The 26,910-nt window shown below is 50.4% G+C and overlaps 2 protein-coding genes and 1 long non-coding RNA gene across 10 annotated transcripts in view; all 3 read left to right on the top strand.

Annotated features, from left to right (window-relative positions):
- Nucleotides 1-26,910, top strand: part of LOC115640471 (sialic acid-binding Ig-like lectin 13) — an 86,982-nt gene that overhangs the window by 37,202 nt on the left and 22,870 nt on the right. The gene's annotated exons all lie outside the window — the stretch shown is intronic.
- LOC115640501 (myeloid cell surface antigen CD33-like) lies at nucleotides 923-13,937 on the top strand. 4 transcript variants are annotated; one of them, XM_030543322.1, is made up of 6 exons: nucleotides 923-1,054; nucleotides 4,526-4,667; nucleotides 7,192-7,322; nucleotides 12,769-12,929; nucleotides 13,215-13,619; nucleotides 13,781-13,937. In XM_030543322.1, exons 3-6 carry the CDS (start codon nucleotides 7,306-7,308, stop codon nucleotides 13,855-13,857), a joined length of 660 nt encoding a protein of 219 aa, XP_030399182.1. In that variant the 5' UTR covers nucleotides 923-1,054; nucleotides 4,526-4,667; nucleotides 7,192-7,305; the 3' UTR covers nucleotides 13,858-13,937. The 4 variants fall into 4 exon arrangements, with proteins under 4 accessions (XP_030399182.1, XP_030399183.1, XP_030399184.1 ...); XM_030543323.1 differs by lacking the exons at nucleotides 4,526-4,667; nucleotides 7,192-7,322; XM_030543324.1 differs by lacking the exons at nucleotides 923-1,054; nucleotides 4,526-4,667; nucleotides 7,192-7,322 and adding an exon at nucleotides 10,191-10,217.
- Nucleotides 13,957-18,700, top strand: LOC115640514. Its single transcript, XR_003997890.1, has 4 exons — nucleotides 13,957-14,100; nucleotides 15,546-15,860; nucleotides 16,068-16,176; nucleotides 16,574-18,700. It is a non-coding gene; the product is annotated as an uncharacterized LOC115640514 (long non-coding RNA).

Here is a 26,910-nt window from a genome sequence, read left to right as displayed (position 1 = left end):
TGCCAATAATGTCATAGTTGTATTTATTTATTAGCACTTCCTGCTTATTACCCATACTTCTTGCATTTGTATATAGGCATCTAAGATACTGGTTTGATCTTGCCTCCCAGCTTTGCCCTGACCCTCCTTCCTCTCTGCCATTATAGCCCGTGCTCCCTCCTGTTTCCAACCCATCTCCCAGGTCTTGTTCCCCACTTACCTGTGGGCTTTGCTCACCTGTCCCCGTCGAACCTAGTTTAAAGCCCTCCTTACTAGGTTAGCCAGTCTGTGCGCAAATCTCAACACGGGGTGAGGAGTCCTTGTATAAACATGCCCCAGTCCAGAGGCAGCCACATCTCAGCACTGGGGAGATGTCCCTCTGTTGACCCAGGCCAGATTCAGCTGCATGTCAGTTCTTAAGTCGAAGGATGGATTCTGTGGTGGGCTGTGGAATCCAGCTGCCTCTCCGGATATAGCTGATGACCTGGGTCCCATCACAAGGGAGTCCTCAGGCTCAGTGACCCGGGACCTGGGAGGCATTTGAGGAACTGAGAGAGAGAAAACAAACCATCTGAGTTCAATGAACCAGCTACAATCTGCTGGCATCTCCCCTGCTGAGAGACCCTACCGGGGAAAGACCCCAGGTAGGGTCTCTCAGCAGGGGAGATGCTGAGAGACCATAGAGGGGAAAGGCCCCGTGCCCCATTCCCCTTACTCTCAGCCAGTCCCCTGCCCTGGGGCTGGAAGCCAACTGTCCATGAGAGCTGCCTATATCTGTGACAATCTCCGTCTTGCATCGATGGCACCCAGATCTCCAGCCACTGGAACGGGGCTTCTGCAAGACAGTCTAGGGCCGGATTCACGCCCTGACTTCCCCTTCCTGTCTTGAACTCTCACATATCACCCCAGCCCTCGCCCTGACACTCAAACCCGCTCCCTGACAGGCAGGTCTCCTCACGCACTCGGCTCTTCTCATTGGATTTGGGATTCCCTAGCCGTCCTAACCCGGCATCTCCTGTTCCAGTGCGCTGTTCCCAGCCTCCTGACACCGGAGGCAGACGCATCTTTGGTCTGGGTAAGCAACCCCTGGCCAGTGTCGCTGTGTGACTGTTCCTCAGCTCTCCCGCCCTGGAGGCGGTTGGATCTCAGCTTGTGACGAGTGATTTGTGTCTGCAGCATGTACAATATAAGAGGTGTGAGCTGCTAGTGTTAAAATATTATTGTGTGACTGGAAAAAGCAGTAATAAAGGGATAGATGTGAGATGGGAGGCAGGTAGCCAGGACTCCTGGCTTCCATCCATGGCTCTGGGAGGAGACTGGGGTTTAGAGGGTCTCAGAGCCAGCTGTGATGGGTTCGGTCACAGAGACCCCCTTGGGACAGTCACTGGATGTGCTGAAGCTACCTCTGAGCCTGTTTTCCACTGCCAGTTCGGGACTCCAGAACCCTGCCTTGTTGAGCCAGACAAGCCAGTCTGCTGCAACACAGACCCAGGTCCGGTCCATGCTCCCAAAGCTGCAGACTTGAACTGAAAACCACTCGGCAGGTCACCTATCTCCAGAATCCAGTCACCCAGTTCCCAATGGGATCCAAACCCCAAATAAATCCGTTTTACTCTGTATAAGCTTTATACAGAGTAAACTTATAAATTGTCCACCCTCTCTAACCCTGATAGAGAGAGAGGCACAGGTATTAATCACTTACTCTGGGTTAATTAATAATGGGTTAATAGAAGGGGTAAAAGAAATGGAAACAAAATATGCTTCTTAATTAAATCTGGTGGAAGCTGACTATGTCTCTTTTAAGATAGAGTCTCTGAGCTGCTGATAGCTTTGGATCCAAAAGCAAGCCAGAAACCTCTGTATTAATGCAAATTACCTAACTCAGAGAGGAAGGAGAGTACTGTAGCCGGACATGGTCCCCACAGGTCCTGCTGCACGTGCCTCCCTTTTTCCTCTTCCAAATGCAGTCTGGGTCTGTGTAGGTTTCCTGTTTTACCAGTTACCTTGCTCTTAAAGTGTGATTTGCACAGTTTCCTATCTGAACCACAAATAGCAGAAGTCCTAGCTGATGTGAGGTGCTTTCTTAAAGCTATATCACCAATTGTATTTGTACTTATGAATATGTAATCAATATGTAAGGAGTGACCGAGACAGTATGAGTGTAAGAAACCAGTCACAAGGCTTGAACCAAAATATTACCATGTAAGGGTAATCCAGGTGTATAGGGGACAATATATAAACCTCCGGCAGTAGCAGCCAACAGAGAGATGTAACCCATGACAGCAAGAACTCGGGACCGGACTGGAAGCAGTGGAGCCCTCCTGCAGATCTGAAGGGACTCCAGGGATTCTCATCACTTAGTGGTTTTGATCTCTGGGCAGCTGGAGCCTGATCACCTCCAGACACCTAAGATTAAAAACAACATCTGCGCCTGCAGTCTGCCAGTAGAACAAATGCAACGTGTGTATGAGTATAATTGTGCAGATAAGGGAAGCAAGTAATAAATCAAGCCCCAATACTACTCGAGTTCGACCTTCGTTTGTGATTATTTCTAGGCTGGTTCCAAGGACGAGTAGCCAGAACTGCCCATAAATGGCAGCACAAAGGAGCCTCAGATAAGGACAGACCTAGTCAGCAAACAAACTACCTGAAACCTAAAGGCTCAAATTCTGACCCTCGAGAGGAAGGAGAAAAAGAAAAGGAGTCAAATCTAAGAATAAGAAAGGGACAGATTAACCCTAAGTAGAAAAAAATATTCTTTTTTCTGCATCTGTCCAGTGCTGAAATTTGAAGACAGGTACAAAAGGGGTCTGCTTATATGCATAACACCCCTACCTTTTAGCTCACCAAAACTCCAAGGGTATAATTAATGATATAACAAGATACCTTGAATAGATTTGATGCTGATGTTAGTAGTATACTGCTCGATAGCATTCATCACCATGCATTTTTGACAGGTTGCCACGCCCCATTTAGGGCTTATGTCCTGCCTTCCCAACCTGTTTCTGTTGGCACCGAAGTTTGGCATTGTCAGCCATTTTGAAAATGTATGTGTGTTTGACCAGGGGAAGTGTTGTGTGTGTTTTGCTTGGGTATATGCAGAGAGAAAGGCTGAAAGAAGAGAGTGAGAGTGTAAAGATGAAAAAAGAAAGTGTGGGCAAGATTTAGAGAAAAAAGGAAAGAAAAGTTATTGGATGTGATTGAATAAGGAGAGAGGTTGGTAAAGGAAGGTTATTCAAGAAGAGAAAGATAGAACTTAAAGAAGAAGGAAATATTTGTTTGTAAAGGGTTAGTTTAAGAAAAAAAGTTATATAATATTAAAAACTAGGTTTTAAAAGAACCCATATAGCCAAAAAAGGGAATTTACTAAGGCCAACCTGTTTAGTAAGCCCATGGCTAAAAACTGTAAAGGGAGGCTAAGAAGAAACACAATTAAACTATTTACTATCTGGGTAGGTTAAGAAAAAAGCCTTTAAAACATTAAATAATATTAAAAACAATAAAAGTGGGTTTAAAAATGGAATTTTCAAAGGCAGAGCCTGTTTGGTAAGCACAGGGTAAAAAAGTGAATAAAAATGCATTTAAATTATTCAATACCAGTGTAGATTAAGAAAGAAGAAAGGTTAAAAGAAAGACAGCACATGATAGAATCAAAATGAGAGAGAATAAGAAAGAGAGAAGCAGGCAAAGTCTGTTTAGTGAGCACATGGTAGAAAAGTATTTAGTATCAGGGTAGGTTAAGAAAAAAGAGAGGTTAAAAGGAAGAATAGGGCAAGAAAAGGGAACGGAGAGTCCCTTTGCAAAGGGCAAAGATAGACAGCACATGGTTGAGACAGAGAGAGAGAGAGAGAGAGAGAGAGAGAGAAGATGTGAGAGAGAATTCTCACCTTTTAAGTCTTTTTGTAGAATGAGGCAACTTCCCTGGTTCATAATAAACTTTTTAAAAAATTAATGCTTCAAATAGGCCTCACTGCATACAGAACAGCATTTTAAAAGGTCATGTTATGTTACAGTTCAGTAACAAGGCCATGTTACAGTTCAGGACAATTCTGTATATTCATGGTAAAAAATATTTATATAACGAAACACTGCATGTTTAGCAAGTGTTAAAAGTATGGGGGGAAAGTCAAGGGGTGAGGGTAGTATTCAGATAGGCTATCTCTGAGCTTCATGCAGTCACAAAGCAGTGGTTTTTGTCTTTTACAATCAGTAAATGGAATATAATACTTGTTATAACTTTCATAAAGTATCTTTCAATGCAATCTCGCCATTTTTAATACTTTAACAGAGTTTAAGAAGTCTGAGTAAAAAAACAAGCAAACTGGAGGAGTGACCCCTAGAGCCTTGCTAAGGTAGACTACAGTGCATGAAGCACTGGCTAGCCTAATTAGTCTTATCTGTTTTTAAAATGTAAAGAAAGCTCCAGCTCCATCTATGGACCCAAAACACACACAGGAGCTTGTACCTGTGTCTCAGCACACGGGCTGTAAACATTTAAAAACAAAGACATTCTAATAAAAAATAATACATTCTTTTATTTTCCTAGGACTCTAGAATTGATTCAGGAAAATGAATTATATGATGCTGTTGTAGAACAAACTCTGATGGTCTGATCCAAAGATGGTGGTGGTAAGTCTGAGAGGGTCTGAACCAGGGAAGTTGCCTCATTCTACAGAAAGACTTAAAAGGTGAGAATTCTCTCTCACACCTTCTCTCTCTCTCTCTCTCTCTCTCTCTCTCTCTCTCTCTCTCTCTCTCTCTCTCTCTCTCTCTCTCTCTTGCTGACTCAATCATGTGCTATCTTTTTTGTCCTGTTCTTTCTTTTCACCTCTCTTCTTTCTTAACCTACACTCATATTGAATAGTTTAAATGCATTTTTATTCACTTTTTTACCCTGTGCTTACCAAACAGGCTCTGTCTTTGTAAATTCCCTTTTTTAAACATAGTTTTTAATCATTTTAAATGCTTTTTTCTTAGTACCCCTTTATAGTTTTTGGCCATGTGCTTACTAAACAGGCTCTGCCTTAGTAAATTCCCTTTTAAACTCTATTTTTATTGCTTTTAATAATTTTTAAACCTGGTTTTTAATATTTAATGTTTTAAAGGCTTTTTTCTTAACCTTCCCAGATAGTAAATAGTTTAATTGTGTTTCTTCTTAGCCTCCCTTTACAGTTTTTAGCCATGGGCTTACTAAACAGGTTGGCCTTAGTAAATTCCCTTTTTTGGCTATATGGGTTCTTTTAAAACCTAGTTTTTAATATTATATAACTTTTTTTCTTAAACTAACCCTTTACAAACAAATATTTCCTTTTTCCTTTAAGTTCTATCTTTCTCTTCTTGAATAACCTTCCTTTACCAACCTCTCTCCTTACTCAGTCACATCCAATAACTTTTCTTTCCTTTTTTCTCTAAATCTTGCCCACACTTTCTTTTTTCATCTTTACACTCTCTCTCTCTTCTTTCAACCTTTCTCTCTGCATGTACCCAAGCAAAACACACACAACACTTCCCCTAGTCAAACACACACACATTTTCAAAATGGCTGACAGTGCCAAACTTCGGTGCCAACAGAAACAGGTTGGGAAGGCAGGACATAAGCCCTAAATGGGGCGTGGCAACCTGTCAAAAATGCATGGTGATGAATGCTATCGAGCAGTATACTACTGATATTGTTAGTATTAAACATTGGGATAAACTTGCTGTTAATGACTATGGAATCAATACAAGAAAATGTGTCCTTTGCATTAGCCTGTATACTGGCCCCAGAAATGAGTCCGCAGTTTTGGTTGCCCAGTGAATCTCTTTTTTTCCTGCATCTGAACCTGGTAATTCCCAAGACCCAGGAAAAACACAATACTGAGCTCAATACAATGCACAAAGGTCCCTTGCCCAGCACTGAGATGCAGCTGCATCTGGAGTGGCGTGCAAGGGCTGTTTATATAAGGATCTCTTGTCTGGCTGGCATGGAAATGCAGCCACCTCCAGGTAGGGCATCTGTTTAACAGCCACAAAGAGAAACCTCCCCGGCACCTAATTAAAAAGAGTCTGAAACCAAACGGTGATTAACCAGAGGCAGAATGTAACAAACTAAACTAGAGGCCAGTGCAGACACCAGGGTTCCTGCCCTGGATCTCACCCCAAAGACCAAGGGTCTGCCCTGATCCGCATGGATCCAGTGCAACAAGTTATAACCCACTAGACCTGGCAGGCACTGTCCCAGCAGGAATCTGCCCCGGGCTCGCCCCTTCTGCCACTGGCTGGGGACCTATGTCCAAGCGGCCGCACCCCAGTGTTCAATGGGACCCTCTCACCTGCTCTCCATGGCTCTGACCCAGCCCCAAACCAGGGCCGACTGGCCAGAGATGCAGCACACTCACCAACTGGAAACTTCCTGTTGTGGAAGATCCCCTCAGCAACCAGCCTTCCAGCACAGCCACCGGGGCCCACAAGCGGGCGGCAGAGCTGATGTGCCACTGGCCTGGGGCAGAACGGGTCAGGGTCTGGCTGGGATGAGAGACTTGGGAGGACCCGGCAATTAGGGCTGGTCCCAATGCACCTATGGGGCACTGTGTTTCTTTTAGTTCTAGGTTCCCCTAACCCCTTGTGTATCTTAACACCAGGCAAGAAGTGCTTGTATAAACAGCCCCCATGCCCCACCCCAGAAGCAGCCACATTGCAGCACTGGGGAGAGGTCCCTGTGTAAACAGCCCCAGGAACCAGGCCAGATTCTCTGCGTCTCAGCTCTTAAGTCGAAGGATGGTGTTTGTGCTGGGCCATGGAATCCAGCTGCCTCTCCTGATCCAGTCAATGACCTGGGTCATTGGACAGGTTCTGATCTACTGGCGTCTGCCCGGCTGAGAGACCCTGGAGGGGAAGGGCCCCGTGTCCCATTTCAACTCCCCAGACCCAACCAGTGCCCCATCCTGGGGCAGGTCAGAGCCAGTGCCCCCTAGACTGGAAAAGCCATGTGCTCCATTCCCTCTACCCCCAGCCAGCCCCCCACAGGGGGCCGGAAGCCGACTGTCAGTGGGAGCTGCCTGTGACTGCGACAATCTCCCTCTCGCGTCGATGGCACTGAAATCTCCAGCCACTGGAACTACCTTCTGCAAGATGTTCTAGGGCCAGATTCATATGCTGACTTCCCCTTCCTGTCTTGAAATCTCACATCTCGCCGCAACCCTCACTCTGACACTCGCACCTTCTCCATCCCAGGCAGGTCTTCTCATGCACCCGGCTCTTCTCATTGGAGTCGAGATTCACTAGCCATCCTAACTGGGCATCTGCTGTTCCAGTGCGCTGTTCCCAGCCACCCCACCCCAGAGGCAGATGCATCTCAGCTCCAGGTGAGTAACCCCTGGGCAATGTCGCTGTGTGGCTGTTCCCCAGCTGCCCCACCCCGGAGGCAGCTACATCTCAGCTCGGGGTAAGTGATTAGTGTCTGCAGCATGTACAATACGATAAGAGGTGTGAGCCGCTGGTGTTAAAATATTTTTGTGTGACTGGAAAAAGCAGTAATAAAGGGATAGAACTGGGACAGGGGGCTGGGAGCCAAGACTTCTGGGTTCTGTCCCTAGCTCTGGGAGGAGAATGAGGTGTAGAGGGGCTCAGAGCCTGGACTCCTGGGTTCTATTTCCAGCCCCACAAGCAATAGGCAGCCTGCCTCTGTTGCAGGGAAGTCACTGGCAGCCCCAGCTACAGGGAGGGGAAGTCGGTCAGATGCTGGTGCTGGGGTTTCTGAGAGAGCATGTCCCACCGCCTCCCTCAGCATCCACTTCTGCTTTCACATTCCTGTGCATGCTGCTTCCTCAGGCTCCGAGTCACAAACCCTGGGGAACCCGGGCTGCAGGGTCAGAGAGCCAGGTGCCGGGCCCCCCTCTGCAGGTCTAGGGGTGAGTGGAACTAGGGTTGGGGAGGGAGCTGGATGGTCTGTGGAGACTGCGGTGCCCCTCAATCCCAACCGACAGCCCCTTCCCATCCCAGCCCCCGTCTCCCTGCCCCCACAGCTCTGCCAGCGGCCCTCCAGCCCGAGCAGGGTCCTGCCCTAGGGCTCCCCCACCATGGGGACCACACTGGAGCCATGGGCTCAGGGGGACACGTACAGCCTCATGTCTCAGCCTCCTTCCTGAGAACACCTGAAGGCAGCAGAGGAATGGTGGGAAATGGAACTGCCGGGCTTTCCCCCCTTCCCCATAGGGGTGGTTTTGGGGGGCAGGGAGGGCAGGCATTGCAGAGGGATGGGGATGGCGGCTGGATCTCTCATGGCCGGCCCCAGGACAGCAGAGCCTGTCCCACCCTGCTCTGGCAGGGGATGGTGCATGGGCCACAGGGGATCCAGGCTGAGACCCGCCCAGCTCATTGCACCAGTGACCGGCCCCAAGGCTGCAGAACTCCATCCTTGAAACCCCCTCTGATAGGCTGTCCTGACCACTTGCCCCACCTCCTGGAGAAGGGCAGCCAATCAGGGGTGCTGCAGGAGGGAGGCAGCTCCCAGCTCAGGAGCTGAGAGGAGTTTTTAGGTAGGGGAGGGAAAGGGGGGAGCAGCTTGTACCATTTTCATGGGGGTGCGAGGAGCCATTGCCCTGTACCATTTGCACAGAAGGGGAATGGGGGATGCAGGGGAGTGGATCATACCATTTTAAAAAGCAAGGAGGGGTGAGGAGTAAATAGTCCACACCATTTTCGAAGGGGAGGAGGGGAGAGCAGTGAGTGACCCATACCATTCTGACAGCAGTGGATGGGGGAGCGGGAAAGGAGTGAGTGGCCAATACCATTTTCACACATGGAGGGAGGAGAGTCACAGCTGCAGGAGAAGCAGGGTCAAGTGGGGATGGAGGAGAAAGCTGTGGGGCAGGGAGGGCAGGATTAGTGCCCCACCCTGGCTGCAGAGGGGGGAGCTGTCAGATCTCTGCACCCTCCCCTTGGGGACACGTTACTCACATCTGGGCCATCTGGCTCCACTGGACCCCTGCAGAACTGAGCCACTCACCGTGTGGGGGGCAACACCAGCAGTCGTGTGTGGGGGGGGGGGGGGCCAACGGGCCACAAACAACAGAATTTGAAAAGACACAAATCTGTGTATTTTAAAAGCCAGTCTCAGGATTTTTATACCAAACCTTGGGATTTATTAGTGAATACTGCGGGTGGCAGAGAGAGGGGAATTTTCATCATGTTCACATTAAATCTCAGGATTTTTTAGCGAATCCTGGAATCACAGACCCACAGGGTGAGAATGGACCACAGGGGTCACCCAGTCCAACCTCTGCCAAGATGGTTGGGTCTAACCCATCCCAGAGATGCTGTGCAGCCTCCTCTCGAAACCCTCCAGTGAAGAAGCTTCCAAGATCTCCCTGAGTGTCTGCTCCATTGTCCGACTGCTCACACAGCTGGAGAGTTTTCCCTGAGATTTAATCTCAATCTGCTCTGGTGTACTTTGAACCTGTTGCCCCTTGTCCTACCCTCTGGGGCGAGAGAGAACAACTTTTCTCCAGCTTCTCTATGGCAGCCTTTGAAGTATTTGAAAACCGCGATCATGTCCCTCCGCACCCCGCCAATCTCTTTTCCAAGAGGGGGGCCTTCTGTCTTTTGTGAGTCAGACAGTGTGACGAAGTGGGTCTGTTCTTAATGTTCCCTCTGAATACTGTGGGGGGGCCTCAGTTCCTGGCTGACCCTCTGTCACCTGGCAACTAATGGTCAGGCCCTTCCCCCTACCCTGGCAAAAAGATGCTAAAGGTGGGGGAGAACAAAGAGGTCAGATGGCCTCCTGGCCCGGGAAAGAGACAAAGCCCAGAGAGGAGGGGCTGGAGGGGGTTAAGAATCTGGAGCTGGCTGGGGATGAGGAATGAAGTGCAGACGAGGGGGTCTGGCTTGCTGCCCCCAGAATGGACCCAGCTGAGGGGTCCAGTTTGCTGTATCTACAAGCCCTGTTTTAGACCCTGTTCCTGTCATCGAATAAACCTCTGTTTTTCTGGCTGGTTGAGAGTCACGTCTGATTGCAAAGTAGGGGTGCAGGACCCTGTGGCTTCCCCAGGACCCCGCCGGGGCAGGCTCACTGTGGGAAGCGCACGGAGGGGCAGAGTATGATGAATGCTCCAAGGAGAGACCCAGGAAGTGAAGACGTGTGAGCTTCTTGCCCTGAAAACAATCTGCTCCAAGGGAGAGGAGGCTCCCCAAAGTTCTGACTGGCTTGGTGGGGAGCAGTTCCAGAGCATCGCCCGGGGACTCCGCGACAGGCAGGCTGGGTAGGTACTGCACCCTGGTTCCCCAAGAACACAGAGCTGCTAGGTAACAACCTGTCCTCCATGAATTTATCCAGTTCTTTTTCAACCCTGTTATAGTTTTGGCCTTCACAACATCCTCTGGCAAGGAGTTCCAGAGATTGACTGTGAAGAAATACTGCCTTTGGTTTGTCTTAAACCTGCTGCCTATTCATTTCATTTGGTGACTCCTAGTTCTTGTGTTATAGGAAGGAGTAAATAACACTTCCTTATTTACTTTCTCCACACCTGTCATGATCTTATAGACCTTTATCATATCCCCACTTAGTCGTCTCTTTTCCAAGCTGAAAAGTCTCAGTCTTATTATTCTCTCCTCATACGGAAGCTGTTCTATCCCCCTAATCATTTTTGTTGCCCTTTTGTGAACCTTTTCCAATTCCAGTTTGCGATAAGGCCACAGAACTGCACGCAGTATTAAAGATGGGGGTGTGCCATGGCTCTATATAAAGGCAATATGATATTTTTGTTTTATTAACTATCCCATTCTTAATGATTCCCAACATTCTGTTCACTCCTTTGACGGCCGCTGCACATTGAGTGAATGTTTTCAGAGAACTATCCACAATGACTCCAAGATAACATAATAACATAAAAAGATAAGAACGGCCGTAATGGGTCAGACCAAAGGTCCATCCAGCCCCGTATCCTGTCTACTGACAGTGACCAGTGCCAGGTGCCCCAGAGGGAGTGAACCTAACAGGTAATGATCAAGTGATCTCCCTCCTGCCGCCCATCTCCACCCTCTGACAAACAAAGGCTAGGGACATCATTACTTACCCAGCCTGGCTAATAGCCCTTAATGGACTTAACCTCCATGAATATACCTAGTTCTCCTTTAAATCCTGTTATAGTCTTCCTTGAGTGGTAGCACCTCATTTTATCTATATATAGTTGTGATTATGTTTTCCAGTGTGCATTACTTTGCATTTATTAACATTGAATTTCATCTACCATTTTGTTGCCCAGTCACCCAGTTTCATGAGATCCTTTGTTGCTCTTTGCTGTCAGCTTTCAACATAACTATCTTGAGGACGTTTGCATCATCTGCAAATTTTGCCACCTCACTGTTGACCCCTTTTTCCAGATCGTTGATGAATATTTTGAACAGCACTTGTCCCCATACAGGCCTCTGAGGACATCACTATTTACCTCTCTTCACTGTGAAAATTGACCATTTATTCCTAACCTTTAACTATCTTTAACTAGTTACTTATCCAAGAAAGGATCTTCCCACTTATCCCATGACAGCTTACTTTGCATAAGAGCCTTTTGGGAGGGACGTTTGCACGTGCTTTCTGAAAATCTAAGTACATGGACTGGGTCACCCTTGTCCACATGCTTGTTGACTCCCTCAAAAATTCTATTAACTTGGTGAGACAAGATTTCCCTTTTAAAAAAACCATGCTGACTCTTCTCCAACAAATCGTGTTCATCTCTGTATCTGATCATTCTGTTCTTTCCTGTAGTTTCAAACAATTTTCCCGGCACTGAAGTTAGGCTTAGTGGCCTCTAATTGCTGGGTCACCTCTGGAGTCTTTTTAAAAAATTGGTGTCACATTAGCTCTCCTCCAATCATCTGATACAGAAGCTGATTTAAATGATAGGTTACATACCACAGTTAGTAATTCTGCAATCTCACATTTGAGTTCCTTCAGAAGTCTTCTCCAGTTTATGTATGAAAATGTCAGGTGGGACTGTGTCAAAAGCCTTGCTGAAGTCCAGGTATGTTATGTCCACCGCTTTCCCCCAGCCACCTGCCGGTTATCTCGTCAAAGAAGGAAACCAAGTTTGTTTGGAAAGTTTTGTTCTTGGTAAATCCATGCTTGTGATCACCCCTTCTGCCTCACAAATTGAAGGTTTTATACATTGCTGTAGTAGCTTTCCATTTGTCTATAGTTCCCGACTCCTCCTTTTCCCCCTTTTAAAGTTGGTCCCTCTGTTAGCCCTTTTCCAGTCTTCTGGGACCTCTCCTGGCATCCATGAGTTTGCAAATATTATTGCCTGTGGTTCCAACTAATTCCTTCAGCCCCCTGGGTTGAACAGCTTCCTGCCCCACTGATCTGAATTCATTCAAACTGGTCAGAACATCTCTGACATGTTCTTTACTAATCTCGATCTGCAGCCTTTCCTCTTTGTTGTCCGTCGTAACTTTGCTGGTTGCCTGCTTGCATGTTGGTTTTTCTGGGAAGACTGAAACAAAGCAGGCACTGAGCAGCACTGCCTTCCCACCATCTTCTGTCACCAGCTCGGGATATTCTGGCTGATCTTGTGATTCTTAGAGAAAATCTTTGTTTTTTTTTTTGTTGGTGCCAATTTAAGGATTTTTTTAGCCCACGGTCTCGCGGGTCTATCTGGTGATTTGGGGATCGGTGGGAGGGAGGAGGGGGTCAGTGCGCTGCCAGAAGCCCCAGATCAGCCCCCTGCAGAGCGCAGCAGTACTGATGGCCCCCCCAGGCAGATCTGTCCTCCCCAAACAGCCTCTGCTCTCAAACTTCCCACCCCCATCTGTCTCTAGGTCTGTCCCAGCCCAAACCCCAGCCATGGACAGAGCCCTGCCGCCACAGCAGGATGCAAGGGAACGGGAGCTCCGGGATCAGGGGCCCCCCTGGAGAGCAGGGAGTCCTGCCCCCCCTGCAGCCACTCTGAGGGTCCTGATCCTCGCCCTGCTCTGGAGGGGTAAGTAAGCAGCATCTGCAGCCCCGGTGCAGGGGGAAGGGCAGAAGCTGCTCTAAGCGGGGCCAGGTCTGTCCCAGGACATGAAAGAGAGACTGGCCAGAGGGGGAGGGGAGCCCAGTGCCCCAGTGTGGTGCCAGGGGGCACCGAGTGAAAGGGAGTGGACAGGGGGCTCAATGGATGGGCTGTGGGTCAGGAGCAATGGGCATCGGCAGAGCTGTGGGGGGAGCTCAGGGTTGGTCTCTGTTCTCTATCGCTCCTGCATCAATCCCTCTCCGTCCCCTGCAGAGTCCCTAGCCCAACAGCCTGGATTTACCCTGAAGGTGCCGCAGTTGGTGTCGATGCAGGAAGGTCTCTGCGTTCTCGTCCTCTGCACCTTCGCGTACCCAGCCTCGTACGACACTAAGAATTCCCTAGCCCGGCTCTACAGATACTGGTACAAGGATCCAGCCGATGTGAGTCATGATTCGCTCGTGGCCAGCAGTGACTCCAGCCGGGAGGTGTCGCAGGAGACCCAGGGCAGGATCCAGCTGATGATGAATCCAGCCGACGGCGACTGCTCCCTGCAAATAAGTGATGCCCGACGGACGGATGCGGGGAAATATTTCTTTAGAGTCGAGAAAGGAACATTGAAATACAATTACCTCTCCAATTCCGATGGCATTGTTGCAAAGCTTGCGATCTCCGTGCCAGGTAAGAGCAGCTGCAGTCACCGCTGATCAGCCCCCCTGAGCCAGCCAGTCCCCCCCCCCGGGGCCGAATCAGGGCCACGCCCCTAGAGGGGAAAGGTCCCGTGTCCCTGAGTGATTCTCTCCCCTCTCCCCCTGTCACTCTCCCCTCTCCCCGTGTCTCAGGGCTGACGGAGGAGCCAGAGATCCAGATCTCGCCGGGGCGGGAGCTGCCAGGGATGCTGCTGGCCGGGGACCGGTGACTGTGACCTGCACGGCCCCTGGGCGCTGCTCCGGGCCCCCTTCCCAAGTCATCTGGACGGGGTCGTTCAGCGACACAGCCCGAGACGTCTCAGCCCAGCTTGTGAACGGCACCTGGGCCCACAGCTCCGCGCTCAGCTTCACGCCCGGCCCGGGGGACCACAGCAAAGAGCTCGTCTGCACCGTCACCTAAAGGCCACCCTGGGGACGGTCCTCCCGCAGAACCGTCCAGCTCCATGTCATCTGTGAGTGACCCTCCATGCCGGCCCCCAGCCCCCTCTGCTGGGATCCCCATCCCTGGACTCCCCAGCCCTGCCCTCCAGTCCCTCCCCCAACTCAGCCCTTTGCTGGGATCCCCACCCCCCACCATGCACCCTCAGCCAATTCTACTCCAGGCCCCTTCCCTCCACACCGTGCAGCCCCTTCTCCCTTGGGATCTTCACCCCTTCCTGCCCCCCTTGGCTATGGCTCCCCTCTCTACCCCCTATCTGCCCTGCCCCCAGAAGCTTCCTATGCTGCGATCCACCACCCCATTCCAATCTCCCCTTGTTGGGATTTCCCCTCACACCAGTCACCCCAGTTCCCCCTGAGATCCCCCAGGCTGTCCCACCAAGTCTCCTCCTCCCTCTTCTTTCTGCCGGGATCAGTGGATGCTCTATATGAGACAGAGTGTTAACAGGACCCAGTCACTGTCTAGCTCTAAACACGCTCCGAGGTCGGTGCCTAGAGACCTCGGCCGCCCTGCCTCAGGGCAAACCCCCATTAAATGGCCTGTGACCCTCGCGCTGCAGATCCAGGGCAGAGGGGAAATCAGTGGCCGCCTTTGTGAGTGAAGGATCAAATCAGGCATCACTGTAAAGATGACCCTTGTTCCCGTCAGCCGGAGGGAGATTTAGAGGGAACTCGTCCCCGAGTTTCCCGCCCTTGTCTATGCCCAGGCCCCAGCCTGACCCCGAACGTCTACACACACCTCGGAGGAAACATCTGCGCTGCAATCAGAGCCCCACAGCCCGAGCCCCACGAGTCCGACCCAACAGAATCAGGCTCTGAGCCTCGGGGCCGCGGGGCTTTGAGGGCAGCGTGGACGGACCCTGTCAGGCCTGGCCAGATAGTACCAGCGTCCGGCTGTTCTGGGTGTTGATTTCACATGCCGCCCTTTGGGCACAGCCGGGCTGCAAAGTACCCAGGCCAGGCTGGTGAAGCCAGAGGGTGAAAGGACAGGGCTGGGGAGAGACGAACCGAGGGGGAAAGGCCAAGGACCCACAAGGGGGGTTTCTGACATGTCTGGTGGTGGCTGGGGCTCAGCTGGGGACAGGAGTGAGGTTATTTAATCCCCTGGCTCTGGCCTGGCAGGGAGAGGACACATCTGGGGAGTGGGATGCTGCTATAGCTAATTAGCTGCTTTGGGGGCAGCCCCACAGGGGCCAGCTGAGGCTTGAATGGATCCCTGGGCCGTCCACAAGGGCCGTGAGCTCCCAGGCTGAAGGTGGAGAAGCAGGTGGGTTGGTGTGAAAGGCAACTGACCGAGGATGGGGCTGGATCAGTGCCCAGGGCAGAAGAACCTGTGGGAGTCCCCTACTGGATACTAGCAGGTTAATCTATGGGACTCCCTTCCCCTGGGCATTAGTATGGTTAACCCATGGGACTCCCTGCCCCTGGGTTTCTCTCTCTGACTATTAATTTGTTGCAGTGCGTCCTGCTCTCCCCAGACATCCCCAAGCTGGGGACCGGGCTGAACTCGTCCTGCCAGCACCAGGGGCCCTGCGTCAGCTACAGTTGCTCCCTGAGCCCCCAGCCCCCTCCCCAGCTTCACTGGCAGGTTACAGGGAGCCCTTGGCTGGGAACGGCTCTGGGGGGCCCTGCAGGTCAGCTCGTGGTCCCAGGGGGACGAGGCCGTCAGCACCCTGAGCTGGATGGGGAGTGGGGACAGAGACCCGGATCTTCTGCCTCTGCTCCAACATCCACAGGACGTTCGCTGTACAGTACTGCTGAGCCCACCGGAAACGTGAGAGCCCTTCCCCACTAGGGAGTACAAGTGCTGATCTGGCCCCAGGGAGGGGATTGGCTGGCTTCGGGGGGGAGGTGGGTGAGCATCGGGACACAGGACCTTTCCACCTCTAGGGGGCGCTGGCTCGTACCCGGCCCCAGAGCAGGGGCTGGCTGGTTCGGGCAGGGTTCCAGGGATCTATCCCCGACTCTCGGCTTCTTCCAGCTCCCACAGGTGGCCTCACTCGGGCATTAATCGAAATCAGCTGCAAACTTGTCTTCATGGTGACTGGATTCTTCCTGGCCTATTACCTCACCCTGCTCTATTACAGACGGTAACTCAGCAACTGACCCACCTACCCACCAACCCACCTAGCTACCAACCCACTGACCCACCCATGTACCCACCTACCACCCCGCCTAACTACCTACCTAGGAACTTACCAACCTGCTCACCCGCCCACCTACCGTCACACTCATCTATGTACTCACCTACTTACCTATGTATCCATTGACCCACCTATCTACCTACAACACTGCCTAGCTACCAACCCACTGACCTACCCACCTACTGATCTACCAACCTACCTCCTATCTCTCTACCCACTTACCCAACTAACTACCCACCCACCTATGTACCCATCTACTTACTCACCTCCCATCCCTCCATCCATCTAATCTATCTATCCAGACTGCCAGCCACTTATATACCCCAGAACCTTTCTCTCCCAGGACACTCTGCTGTTCTCGTGGAAGCAGAAGGAAGGACAGGCCGGGAGCCAGGGAATCCACGGTGCCCGAGTCTGGCATGTAGATCGGGACGTTCCTCAGCCACTGAAGAGCTGACAAAGAACTGGAATCTCAGGGGACTGAGGAGACAGAGAATGAGTCCTCAGCTCAGGGAACTGCCACCCTGAGTGAGGCCAACCGGCCAATCTAGCCTGATATCCTGCCCCCTCCCTACCGCTCCAGGTCAGCCCCATCATGGGTCCATCTAGCCTGGTATCCTGCCCCCTCCCTGCCTCTCTGAATCATACCCATGGGCCTGAGAAGCAGATGGAAGCTGCTTGTAATGTTTATATGACCACTAGATGTTCTGTTTATTGCCTTGATGATTATGACTCTGTTTGCTCTGTGGTGACCGCCCGGCACCCAGATACCCCGGTGACAAACACATTATGAGACCCTCTAGAGAACAGAGCAGAGCAGATGATGATAGTTACTGATCCCTGCAAGAAAGTGCCCAACCCAGCAGCTCTGACGGCCATTCCCAGCCAGCGCGGGGCGCAAGTTTCACTTACAAACTATTTTTTGGGTGCAAAATGCAAATTTGACAGCACCAAAACTTTGTGTAAATCTGGGTCGATTTTGCCAATTCGTTTGTTTGGGGAAAAGAACCTCCCGAAATTTCCCAAAAATGAAAGTTTTCATTTAGTCATTTTCAAACAGAAACGTTTCACTTTCTCGATTCAAACGCACTGTATGGTTTGAAATTTCCTGTATTTTACTTTGTAGTTAAAAACATCTAAAATGCTAGAAATCGAAACAAAATGATTCATCCTCAAACCAAATCTATTTCTGACCTTCTAGTTTGCTGAACATTTTGACCAATTTTCATTTTTGGTTTTACATGAAAAGATTTTTTACCCCTGACTTTGGGTTCCCTCAAAATTTATCAGATTATGCTTTTCAGATTGACCCCCAAGTATTTTTTTCAAATGTTTGGTTCGCCAAAAACGTCAACAATTTTTCTTTTTGTTTCGACCCAAACAGTTTTCGATTTGCTAAAATTTGTGACCAATTTCTGTTTCAAGCCACAAGCCAGGTGGGGAATGGGGCACTGGGTCTTTTCCCTCTCGTGGGTGATGGCTTGGATCCAGCTCCAGGGTGGGGGACTAGCTGGCTTAGGTGGTAGAGGTGGGTTACCAGTGATGATGAGTGCAGGCTGTGTTGCTCGGTAGCTGTGCTGAACAATTTCCCCTTGGTGATGTGCAGATAATAGCAGCCCTTGTCCCTGCCTCACATGTTCTCGATGCCCAAGGAGCAGCCCCCGTTCTCCAGGTACCCCCGCATCCAGAAGTGGCCCTGCACCTCCCCCAACACCTCTCTGCAGAGGGTGTTGGTAGCAACGGGTTTCCCCCAGAACACGTCCACTTGCTCCATGAACCAAGGCCCACAAATCCCTACATCCAATCCAGGCCATTTCAGTGGCCTGAATGTGCAGGGGATGATGAAGCAGAGACTCACCCAGGCTCACACCAATTCTGGGACCCTCAGGCCCAGGTCTGGGCTCTGGGCAAAGAAGCCTGCATAGGAGAGATGGGATGGGAGGAACACGCTGTTCTTGATGGAGCCACCAGATGGCACAGTTACACAAAGCCAGACATAGTGTGTGAGCAAGTGTTAAGTCTTTGGAGGAATGCTGGATTGATTGTGTTCAGTATTTGTATGTAGATATATACCGTGCGGTGACTCTCCGCCAGCATAACACAGAAGGTTTATTGAATGTCTGAACCCAGCACAGCCAGTTCTCAGGGCCCTCAAACGTAGCCAATCTCAGCACTGTCCAGCTGGGTCTGTCCCCATCCAGATAGCTCAGTTCAGAAGCGACCTCCTTCCACCAGCCCCTCCTCTACCCTTTGTGTATGTCCCTGGGCAAACAGGTCACCTGGGCACCATCTCTTGCATCCTTTGTTCCTGAACTGACCAGAACCGGCTGCCTTATGGGCTCCTCTCTCTTCCACTCTTTGTCCTCCTAGGGGCTGTCGGGGTTCCCTCCCTACTCTGAATTCTTGGGTACAGATGTGAGGACAAGTATGAAAGACTCCTTAAGATTATTTTTACCAGCTTAGGTTAAGAACTTCCCCAAAGGCACAAATCATTTCCTTGTCCTTGGACAGTATTGCTATCACCACCAAGTGATTTAGACCAAAAAATTCAGGAAAAGGGTCACTTGGAGTCCCTTGTTCCCCAAAATATTCCCCCCAAATCCCTTCACCCCTTTCCTGGGGAGGCTTGAGAATAATATACTAACCAATTAGTTACAATGTGAGCACAGACCAAACCCCTTGGTTTTTAGGACACTGAAAATCAATCAGGTTCTTAAAAAAAAAATTTTATTTAAAGAAAAAGTAAAAGAATCACACCTTCAAAAAATCAGGATGGAAGGTAACTTTACAGGGTAATAGAAAGATTTAAACACAGAGGATTCCTCTCTAGGCTCAGCTTCAAAGTTACTACAAACAGGAATAAAACTCCCTCTTTGCATAGGGAAAAGTCACAAGCTAAAACTGGAGATAATCTAAGGCATTTCCTTGCCCTTACTTACAATTTTTGTAATCTTAGATGCTCATTTCAGGTATGTGTCCAGAGAACACAAACAAAACCTCTGCCCCCCACTCCACATTTGAAAGTATCTTCTTTCCTAATTGGTGCTTTTGGTCAGGTGCCAACCAGGTTATTTGAGCTTCTTAACCCCTTACAGGTAAGGATTCAGTACAGCTGCTCAGGCGGGATTTTATGATACCCTTAGCTGTATGTTTATGACAGGGCCAGAACCAGCTGGCTCCCAAGCTGGGCTGGGCTTCTGGGTCACTGGCTGCTAAGATCCACAGTGTCCAGGCTGGTGTCCAGAGTCCAGGCTGCTATGTGATGTCACACTGGGCTCTCTGCAACCACAACCCCTCTCTTCCACCACCTTGTTACACACACAGCACACAGGTAAACTGAGGCACACAGCGTATTTATGCAAAACACTAACAAAATCCCCAACTTCATCATATCTCTCTTCACCTCGAGTCTGAACTGAGCAGGGTCACTTCAGCCAGTGACCCAGGGAGGTTCAGGTACCTCTCTCTGGGACAAAGCCTTGGCTATAACATTTGTACTCCCATTCCCATGTCCCATTTCCATCTCGTAATCCTGGAGGTTCAGACTTCATCTCAGGAGCTTGGCGTTGGGCCCCTTTCATTTGGTACAGTGCATCAGGGTGAGTGGTCAGTGTGCACAGTAACGTGCAGCTGTCATGGTATAAATTCCCCACTCTGAACCTTAGCGTCCAAAAAGATGGGGTACCAGCATGAATTCCTCTAAGCTCAATCACCAGCTTAGAACCTGTAGCGCTGCCACCAACCAGGAATTCCAGTGCCTGGTACACTCTGGTCCCCTCAAAACCTTGCCCGGGGACCCCCAAGACCCAGACCCTCTGGACCTTAACACAAGGAAAGTAAACCCTTTCCCTCACCGTTGCCTCTCCCAGGCTTCCCCTCCTTGGGTTACCCTGGAAGATCACTGTGATTCAAACTCCTTGAATCTTAAAACAGAGAGGAAAATCCACCTTCCCCCCTCCTTCTCTCTCTCCCTCCCAGACTCTCCCTGAGAGAGAAAGTAATCCTAACACAGGGAGAAAATAATCTTTCTCTCCCCTTCCCTCCTTTCTCCCCACCAATTCCCTGGTGAATCCAGACCCAGTCCCCTGGGGTCTCACTAGAATAAAAAAACAATCAGGTTCTTAAACAAGAAAAGCTTTTAATTAAAAAAAGAAAAAACAGTAAAAATTATCTTTGTAAATTTAAAATGGAAAATGTTACAGGGTCTTTCAGCTATAGACACTGGGAATACCCTCCCAGCCTAAGTACACAAGTACAAATTAAAATCCTTTGAGCAAAATACACATTTGAACTCCTTCCAGCCAAATACACATTTGCAAATAAAGAAAACAACCATAAGCCTAACTCGCTTTATCTACCTAGTACTCACTATTCTGGACATATAAGAGCCTGTATCGGAGAGACTGGAGAGAAACCTGGTTGCACGTCTGGTCACTCTGAGCCCCCAAAGTGAACAACAACCAAACACTAACAGCACACACAAAAACTTCCCTCCCTCAAGATTTGAAAGTATCCTGTCCCCTGATTGGTCCTCTGGTCAGGTGACAGCCAGGCTCACTGATCTTGTTAACCCTTTACAGGCAAAAGAGACATGAAGTACTTCTGTTCTATTAACCCGTAACTATCTGTTTATGACAGCAGCCCAAATACCTGCAGCTTAAGGGCCCACCCCACAACCAGGCACTGCTTCTCTATGACTGCAAAGTTCTGCTCTGCGGCAGCAAACGCTGGGAGGGAAGGGGAACACAGCACACTCGGGGAAGAGGCGAGGCTGGGGTGCGGATTAGTTTGATAGCATCAGTCTGTCCAGAAATCACTCATCAATAGCTGTGGTTGTGAAATCCTCATTTCTTCATTGCTTTGTCATTCTGGTCCCTACTTCCCTATTGTGTATCTGTCTGGTCTCTCTCTGGTTCTTTAATTGTTCCTGTATGTTGCATAATTAATTTTGCTGGGTGTAAATTAATTAAGGTGGTGGGGTAGGATTGGTTAGAGTTTTGTTACACTATGTTAGGATTGGTTAGAAAAATTTTAGTATCATGATTGGTTAAGGTACAGCTAAAAAGGGCTCAAATTTCACTATATAAACTGGAAGTTCTTTGGGTACCAACTCCAGGACACAGCCCCAAGATCAGAACTACCAGACCTCAACTCTCTGCCAATGACACTGGGCAGAAACTGGAGTCCCCCAGATGGACCTGATCCTGACTGGCCATCCAGAAAAGTTCATCTGTCTTATTGGGGGTGGTGAGCACTGTGTGTGTCACGTGTGCAGTGTGGTTTGGGTGACTGTTAATAAATAAAGAATAAGGGTATTACCATGTAAGGCTCTTTCGCTGGTAAAAGGTCCCACAAACCCACAGGGTTCTGCCTGAGCCCTAGCAATGGAGTAAGGTGGGTGCCCTACATTGTAAGGTGATGCCTTGAGCCCTAGGACCGGGGAAAGGGGGAGAGCCCCTAGAGTGTGTGAGTAACAGAGAGTTTTGTGCAGGTAACAATTCGGTGGCAAACGCCTGGGCAGCCTAAGGTCTTTTGGGCCAAACTGACAGAGTCTAACCCAGTAAATAATAGCCGAGTACCTGTGCCTGCTGTCAGGATGGGTCACTACCTATCTGGCACAGTGACACCCCCCCCACCACCACCACCAGAGCAACAGGAGAGAAAAGGAATGGAGAAAAGGGACCAGGAGGGGTGGGGGCTAGTTGAAGAGCTCCCCCTCCTTGCTAAATGGTTACTGGGACACAGTCTGTGCCCAAGGGGAGGGGTGGCTCAGCGAGGAAAGTAGGATCAGGCCCAGACAACAGAGAACGAGATTGGAAAACAGGTTGGGAGCCCTGAGGTCACAGTGGCAGGAGTAAGAAGAGGAGTAAGTAAGTACAGATCCCTGGGACAATACTAGGAAGGGTGATATCTGGGCTGATGGAGGTGTCAGTTTGGGAGATAAGCAAGTGATTTAAGGAAAGAGAGTGAGACGTGAACTCTGCAGAGGCTGGAGGGAATTAAGCAGCTGAATGTCGTAATAATGTTAAACCAGAAAAGTGTTATAGAAAGAGAATTTTTGGTTTCTTTGCAGCCATTCTGAAGGGAAAATGGGCCCTTTTCCAAAGGAAGGTCTGTCAATAAGCCAGGCAGAGAGACAATGTGATTGAAATCATTTAATTATGAATAATTTAGTCAAATTCGCTAAAGGAACATAAGGGGTTTCTATTGGAACATAACTGCCCCCAAATATATACAAGTGCAATCTCTGTACAGCTGTGTAAAAAATAAAGCAGTGTAAGAGGATGTTAAGCAAAAGAGAATGTGTGTGTGTGTGTGTGTGTGTGTGTGTGTGTGTGTGTGTGTGTGTGTGTGTAAATATATTGTGTAAATATGTGGAGTGTTTAGGAGCTAAACCAACACTCCTGGTTTGTAAAACTCTGTTTTGTGGGTTTAAGATTAACTTGCTTGTCTTGTTTTTCAATAACACCACTAAAAAGCCATTTGAATCTTTCATTCAAAGTTGTGCAGCTGACAGACACTGTTTGCCAGACACAGGTAACTGGTGTTGTTTGGCTTTGGTATTGAATATTTAACCCTTATGGTACCTTAATGCTTTATAAAGTTCAATATCTTTTTTAAGATCAAAGGGGTGGCTGCAGCAGGGCAGTCAGACTCAGGAGAATGGGGAGAGATCCTGGATTTGTTTTCTGGTAACAAAAGAGCAGATAAGATCTTGTGGCGGGGTGGTCCCCCGCTCCTGCCCTGAAGGGTTAAAAACAGCCCAGGAGAGGGCTGGGGCTGGGGCAAGAAGCCTGGGCTGGTTGGAGAAAGCAGGCTCAGTTGTGGCCATGCCCCAATCAGGCCCAGCTGGCCCCTATAAGAGGCTGGGAGCCAGCAGCCCAAGCAGTCTCTCTCTGCCTATAGAGGGAGAAGGGCCTGGCTGCAGGGAGCTGGACACAGGGTACCTGAGTGGAGCAGGGCTGGGGAAAGGCAGAGGAGCTGGGGAGCTCTAGCCTGGAAAGCCCCAGGCTGCGGCCTTGCATTGGGCTAACAGGTACTGGGGGTTGCAGAGGGCAGCCCAGGGCAGACCAAGGCAGCAGGTCCAAACCCTCCTGGCCAGTGCTGAGTGGCTGATGCTGCAGTCTGCCCCCGGGCGTGAGGGCTAGACAGTGACTGGCAGTAGCCATATACTGAGGTGAGGATAGTGGGTGGGGTTTCCCAGGGAGGGGAGACCCTGAGAGAAAGGGGTTACTGCCAGGGGGCAGCACCCCAGCTAACAAAGCACCAGGGTCCTGGGAGGGACACGGGGCCAGAGGATGGTGTGGGCCCCTTTTGTGAGCCTGAAACAGTAATTGTGCACACACACATGCCCCCTCTCTGCTGCTCCTCCTCTGTCCACTGTTGAAGAGCAGAGCTGATTTTGATTCCTTTAGGCGGCTACTTACAGGCTGCTGAGCTGAATTCACTTTGGGCCATGGTGCACCAGCACTGGGGCTCCCCTACTGCAAGCTGAAATCACTGAGCGATGTGTTAACTAGTGGGGGAGCCTGAAGCTGTATTGCTCAGTGGCTGGCGGAGCAGAGGGGAGCAGTTTGGACAGGCCTATGGAACAGCGAGTGGAGCCGAGCAGTTTGCAGAGATGGCTGGAGGAGCGGCTCGTGGTGAAGGCTGCAGCAGAACCCCACGGAGAGGCGGGGCAGTCGGCCTCAGATCATGTAAGGTGTCCCTTAACACCCTGTGTGCCCCCCACCCCCATTTCCACACAAGCTGGGGGGGGTAAAACTCTGCCGATAAACTTTTGAACTCTGAGGTTGCAATGACCAGGAACAGAGACTTTTGGGACTGTGTAATTCTTGGGTCGCTGGACTCAAGAGACTTTTGGATCGCTGGACTCAAGAACCCAAGGGAAAGGACATGGCTCAATTTATCATAGAATATCAGGGTTGGAAGGGACCTCAGGAGGTCATTTAGTCCATCCCCTGCTCAAAGCAGGACCAAGCCCCAGACAGATTTTTACCCCAGTTCCCTAAATGGCCCCCTCAAGGATTGAATTCACGATCCTGAGTTTAGCAGGCCAATGCTCAAACCACTGAGCTGGGGTGGGTCTTTACTCATGGTTTGGTCTATGAACCCTAGCTGTGGTGGTTTCCCAGTTTAATGCTGATGTCGTTTATCTCATGTTATTAAACATTTTCTGCTACACCGAGACTCGGTGCTTGCGAGAGGGGAAGTATTGCCTCTTCGAGGTGCCCGGGGGTGTGTGTAAGATTTTCCCAGGTCACCGGGTGGGGACTCGAGCTGATTTTGCGTTACATTGTTGGGAGGGGCCCGGCCCTTGCTGCTATCAACTCAGCCTGGCAGAAGGGTTACACTTGTGTTTAGCCAAGCTGGTCGCCTGCCATATTTACTGTTCTTTCTACACATCAGTGCACATACCTGTCCCAGCCTCTCTCCAGTCCCTGGGCTCTGGAACCCACATCCCTTGCCCAGTTCGGGGGCCTTCCCCCCAGTCATGTGGCCCCTGACATCTGGGGGAGTTGCCCCACCCCGACAAGAATCTGTTGCTCCCAGAATCTCTCCACCACCCAAATGTCTCCCCATTGACCACCCCTATCTGCTCTTACTGGGGGCCAGAGGGGCCAGACCCCCAGGCTGCAAGCAGACATGACATGTGCACTGGGCTCGGAGGGGACTTCTCTGCACCCTCCCTCCCCTGGCCAGCTCTGCCCCCGGGGTAGTGGGTGGCTGCTTCCTCCCCCGGGCTAGTCACAGCTCATTCTGTGAGCCAGTTACCCGCTGGCTCCCATCTGCCACATTAACCCTTTGAGTTTCTCCTGGGCCAAGATTTCCTGTGTCTCTGGGCCCTGCCTCACTGCCTGCAGTGACGACATCTCTGGTTTCTGATGTGCCCTGGAGACGTCCGGCCCCTTGGCCTCTCCTCCACCTCCGTCTCTACTCTGCAGTGAGTCTCAGCCATTGTAACACAGGAGGTTTATTGAATGTCTGAACCCACCACAGGCAGTTCTCAAGGCCCTTGGGCCTGGCCAGTCTCAGCACCATCCAGTTGGATCTGATCCCATCCAGGTAGCTCAGGCCCCTCTTTGTCCCCAGTCCAGAAGCGACCTCCTTCCAGCCAAGCCCCCTATATCCCCTCCCCCACCTGTCCCTCCTCCATCCTTTGTCTTAGATCCCAGGTGAACACATCACCTGGGCCCCCTCTCTTCCATCCTTTGTCCCCACTGGCCAGAACCAGCTGGCTCCCATGATGGGCTGGGACTCTGGGCCACTGGTTGCTACATTCCAGAATGTCCAAGCTGGTGTCTGGGGTTCCTGCTGCCAGGTAAGGTCACACCTGGCCCTCTGCAACCACAATCCCCCTCTCCCACCACCTCGTTACGCACGCAGCACAGAGGGAAACTGAGGCAAACCCAGTATTCATCAAAACAATCACGAAATCCCCCACTTGGCCACAGGTTGTTTTTTAAAATAAAAGTTTTGTGCAAATGTTCCCTTTCCTAAAAACCACTCACAGGATTTTTTGGTTTTTAGAAAGGCTTCGCTGAGATCTTGGCCATTTAAAACTAATGATCACTGGAAAAAATTCAGCGGCTAGGAATTTTTCACAAAAAATATCCCACTTTTTCAATCCCCCTCCCATGTTTTAAAATATCTTCAGGACATAGAAAGAAACAGACATTGAAATTATTTAGATAGATAGAGGAGGTGAATGGGAATGGATAGATAACAGGTAGTTAACCCTTTCCCTCCCGTGTCAGTAAGAGATGGATCCCAGTCACCATGATCTCCGTGTTATCAGCCATGTCAGGTTTTGAACTCCACCCAGCTGTTCTAAGGTTTCCCAGTTTTTCCTGCATCTGAACCTGGTAATTGCCAAGACCCAAGAAAAACACACGAGTCAAATACTGAGCTCAATACAATGCACAAAGATCCCTTGCCCAGAGCTGAGATGAGGCTGCCTCTGGGGTGGAGCACAGGGGCTATTTATACAGGGACCCCCTTGCCCAGTTCTGAGATGCGGCTGCCTCTGAGGTGGAGTGTGCGGGTGTTTCTATAAGGATCCCTTGCCCGGCTGGTGCTGAAATGCAGCCACCTCCATGTGGGGCATCTGTTTAACAGCCACTGAGGGAAACCTCCCAGGCAGTTGATTAGGAAGTCTGAAACCAGAAACTCACTGATTGGAAACTTCCTGTTGTGCAAGATCCGCTCAACAACCAGCTTCCCAGCACAGCCCCCAGGGCCCACATGCAGGGGGGCAGACCTGACGTGCCACTGGCCTGGGACAGAGCAGGCCAGGGTCTGGCTGGGGTGGGAGACTCGGGAGGACCTGGCCGTCGGGGGTGGTCCCAATGCCCCTAAGGGGCCGCTGTGTTTCTTTTAGTTCTAGGTTTCTCCCAAACCCTTGTGTATCTCCACACTGGGCAAGGAGTCCTTGTATAAACAGCCCCCGCGCCCCACCCCAGAGGCAGCCACATCTCAGCACTGGGGAGAGGTCCCTGTGTAAACAGCCTCCAGGCCAGATTCTCTGCGTCTCAGCTCTTAAGTCGAAGGACGGAGTCTGTGGCGGGTGGTGAAATCCAGCTGCCTATCCTGATCCAGCCGATGGCGCAGGTCCCATCACGAGGGAATCCCCAGACTCAGTGACCTGGTACCTGGGAGGCGTTTGAGGAACCGAGAGAC

The sequence above is a fragment of the Gopherus evgoodei genome, unplaced genomic scaffold (genome assembly GCF_007399415.2).
Source record: "Gopherus evgoodei ecotype Sinaloan lineage unplaced genomic scaffold, rGopEvg1_v1.p scaffold_31_arrow_ctg1, whole genome shotgun sequence".
Lineage (NCBI taxonomy): Eukaryota > Metazoa > Chordata > Testudines > Testudinidae > Gopherus > Gopherus evgoodei.
This window is presented reverse-complemented; position numbering and strand designations above follow the sequence as displayed.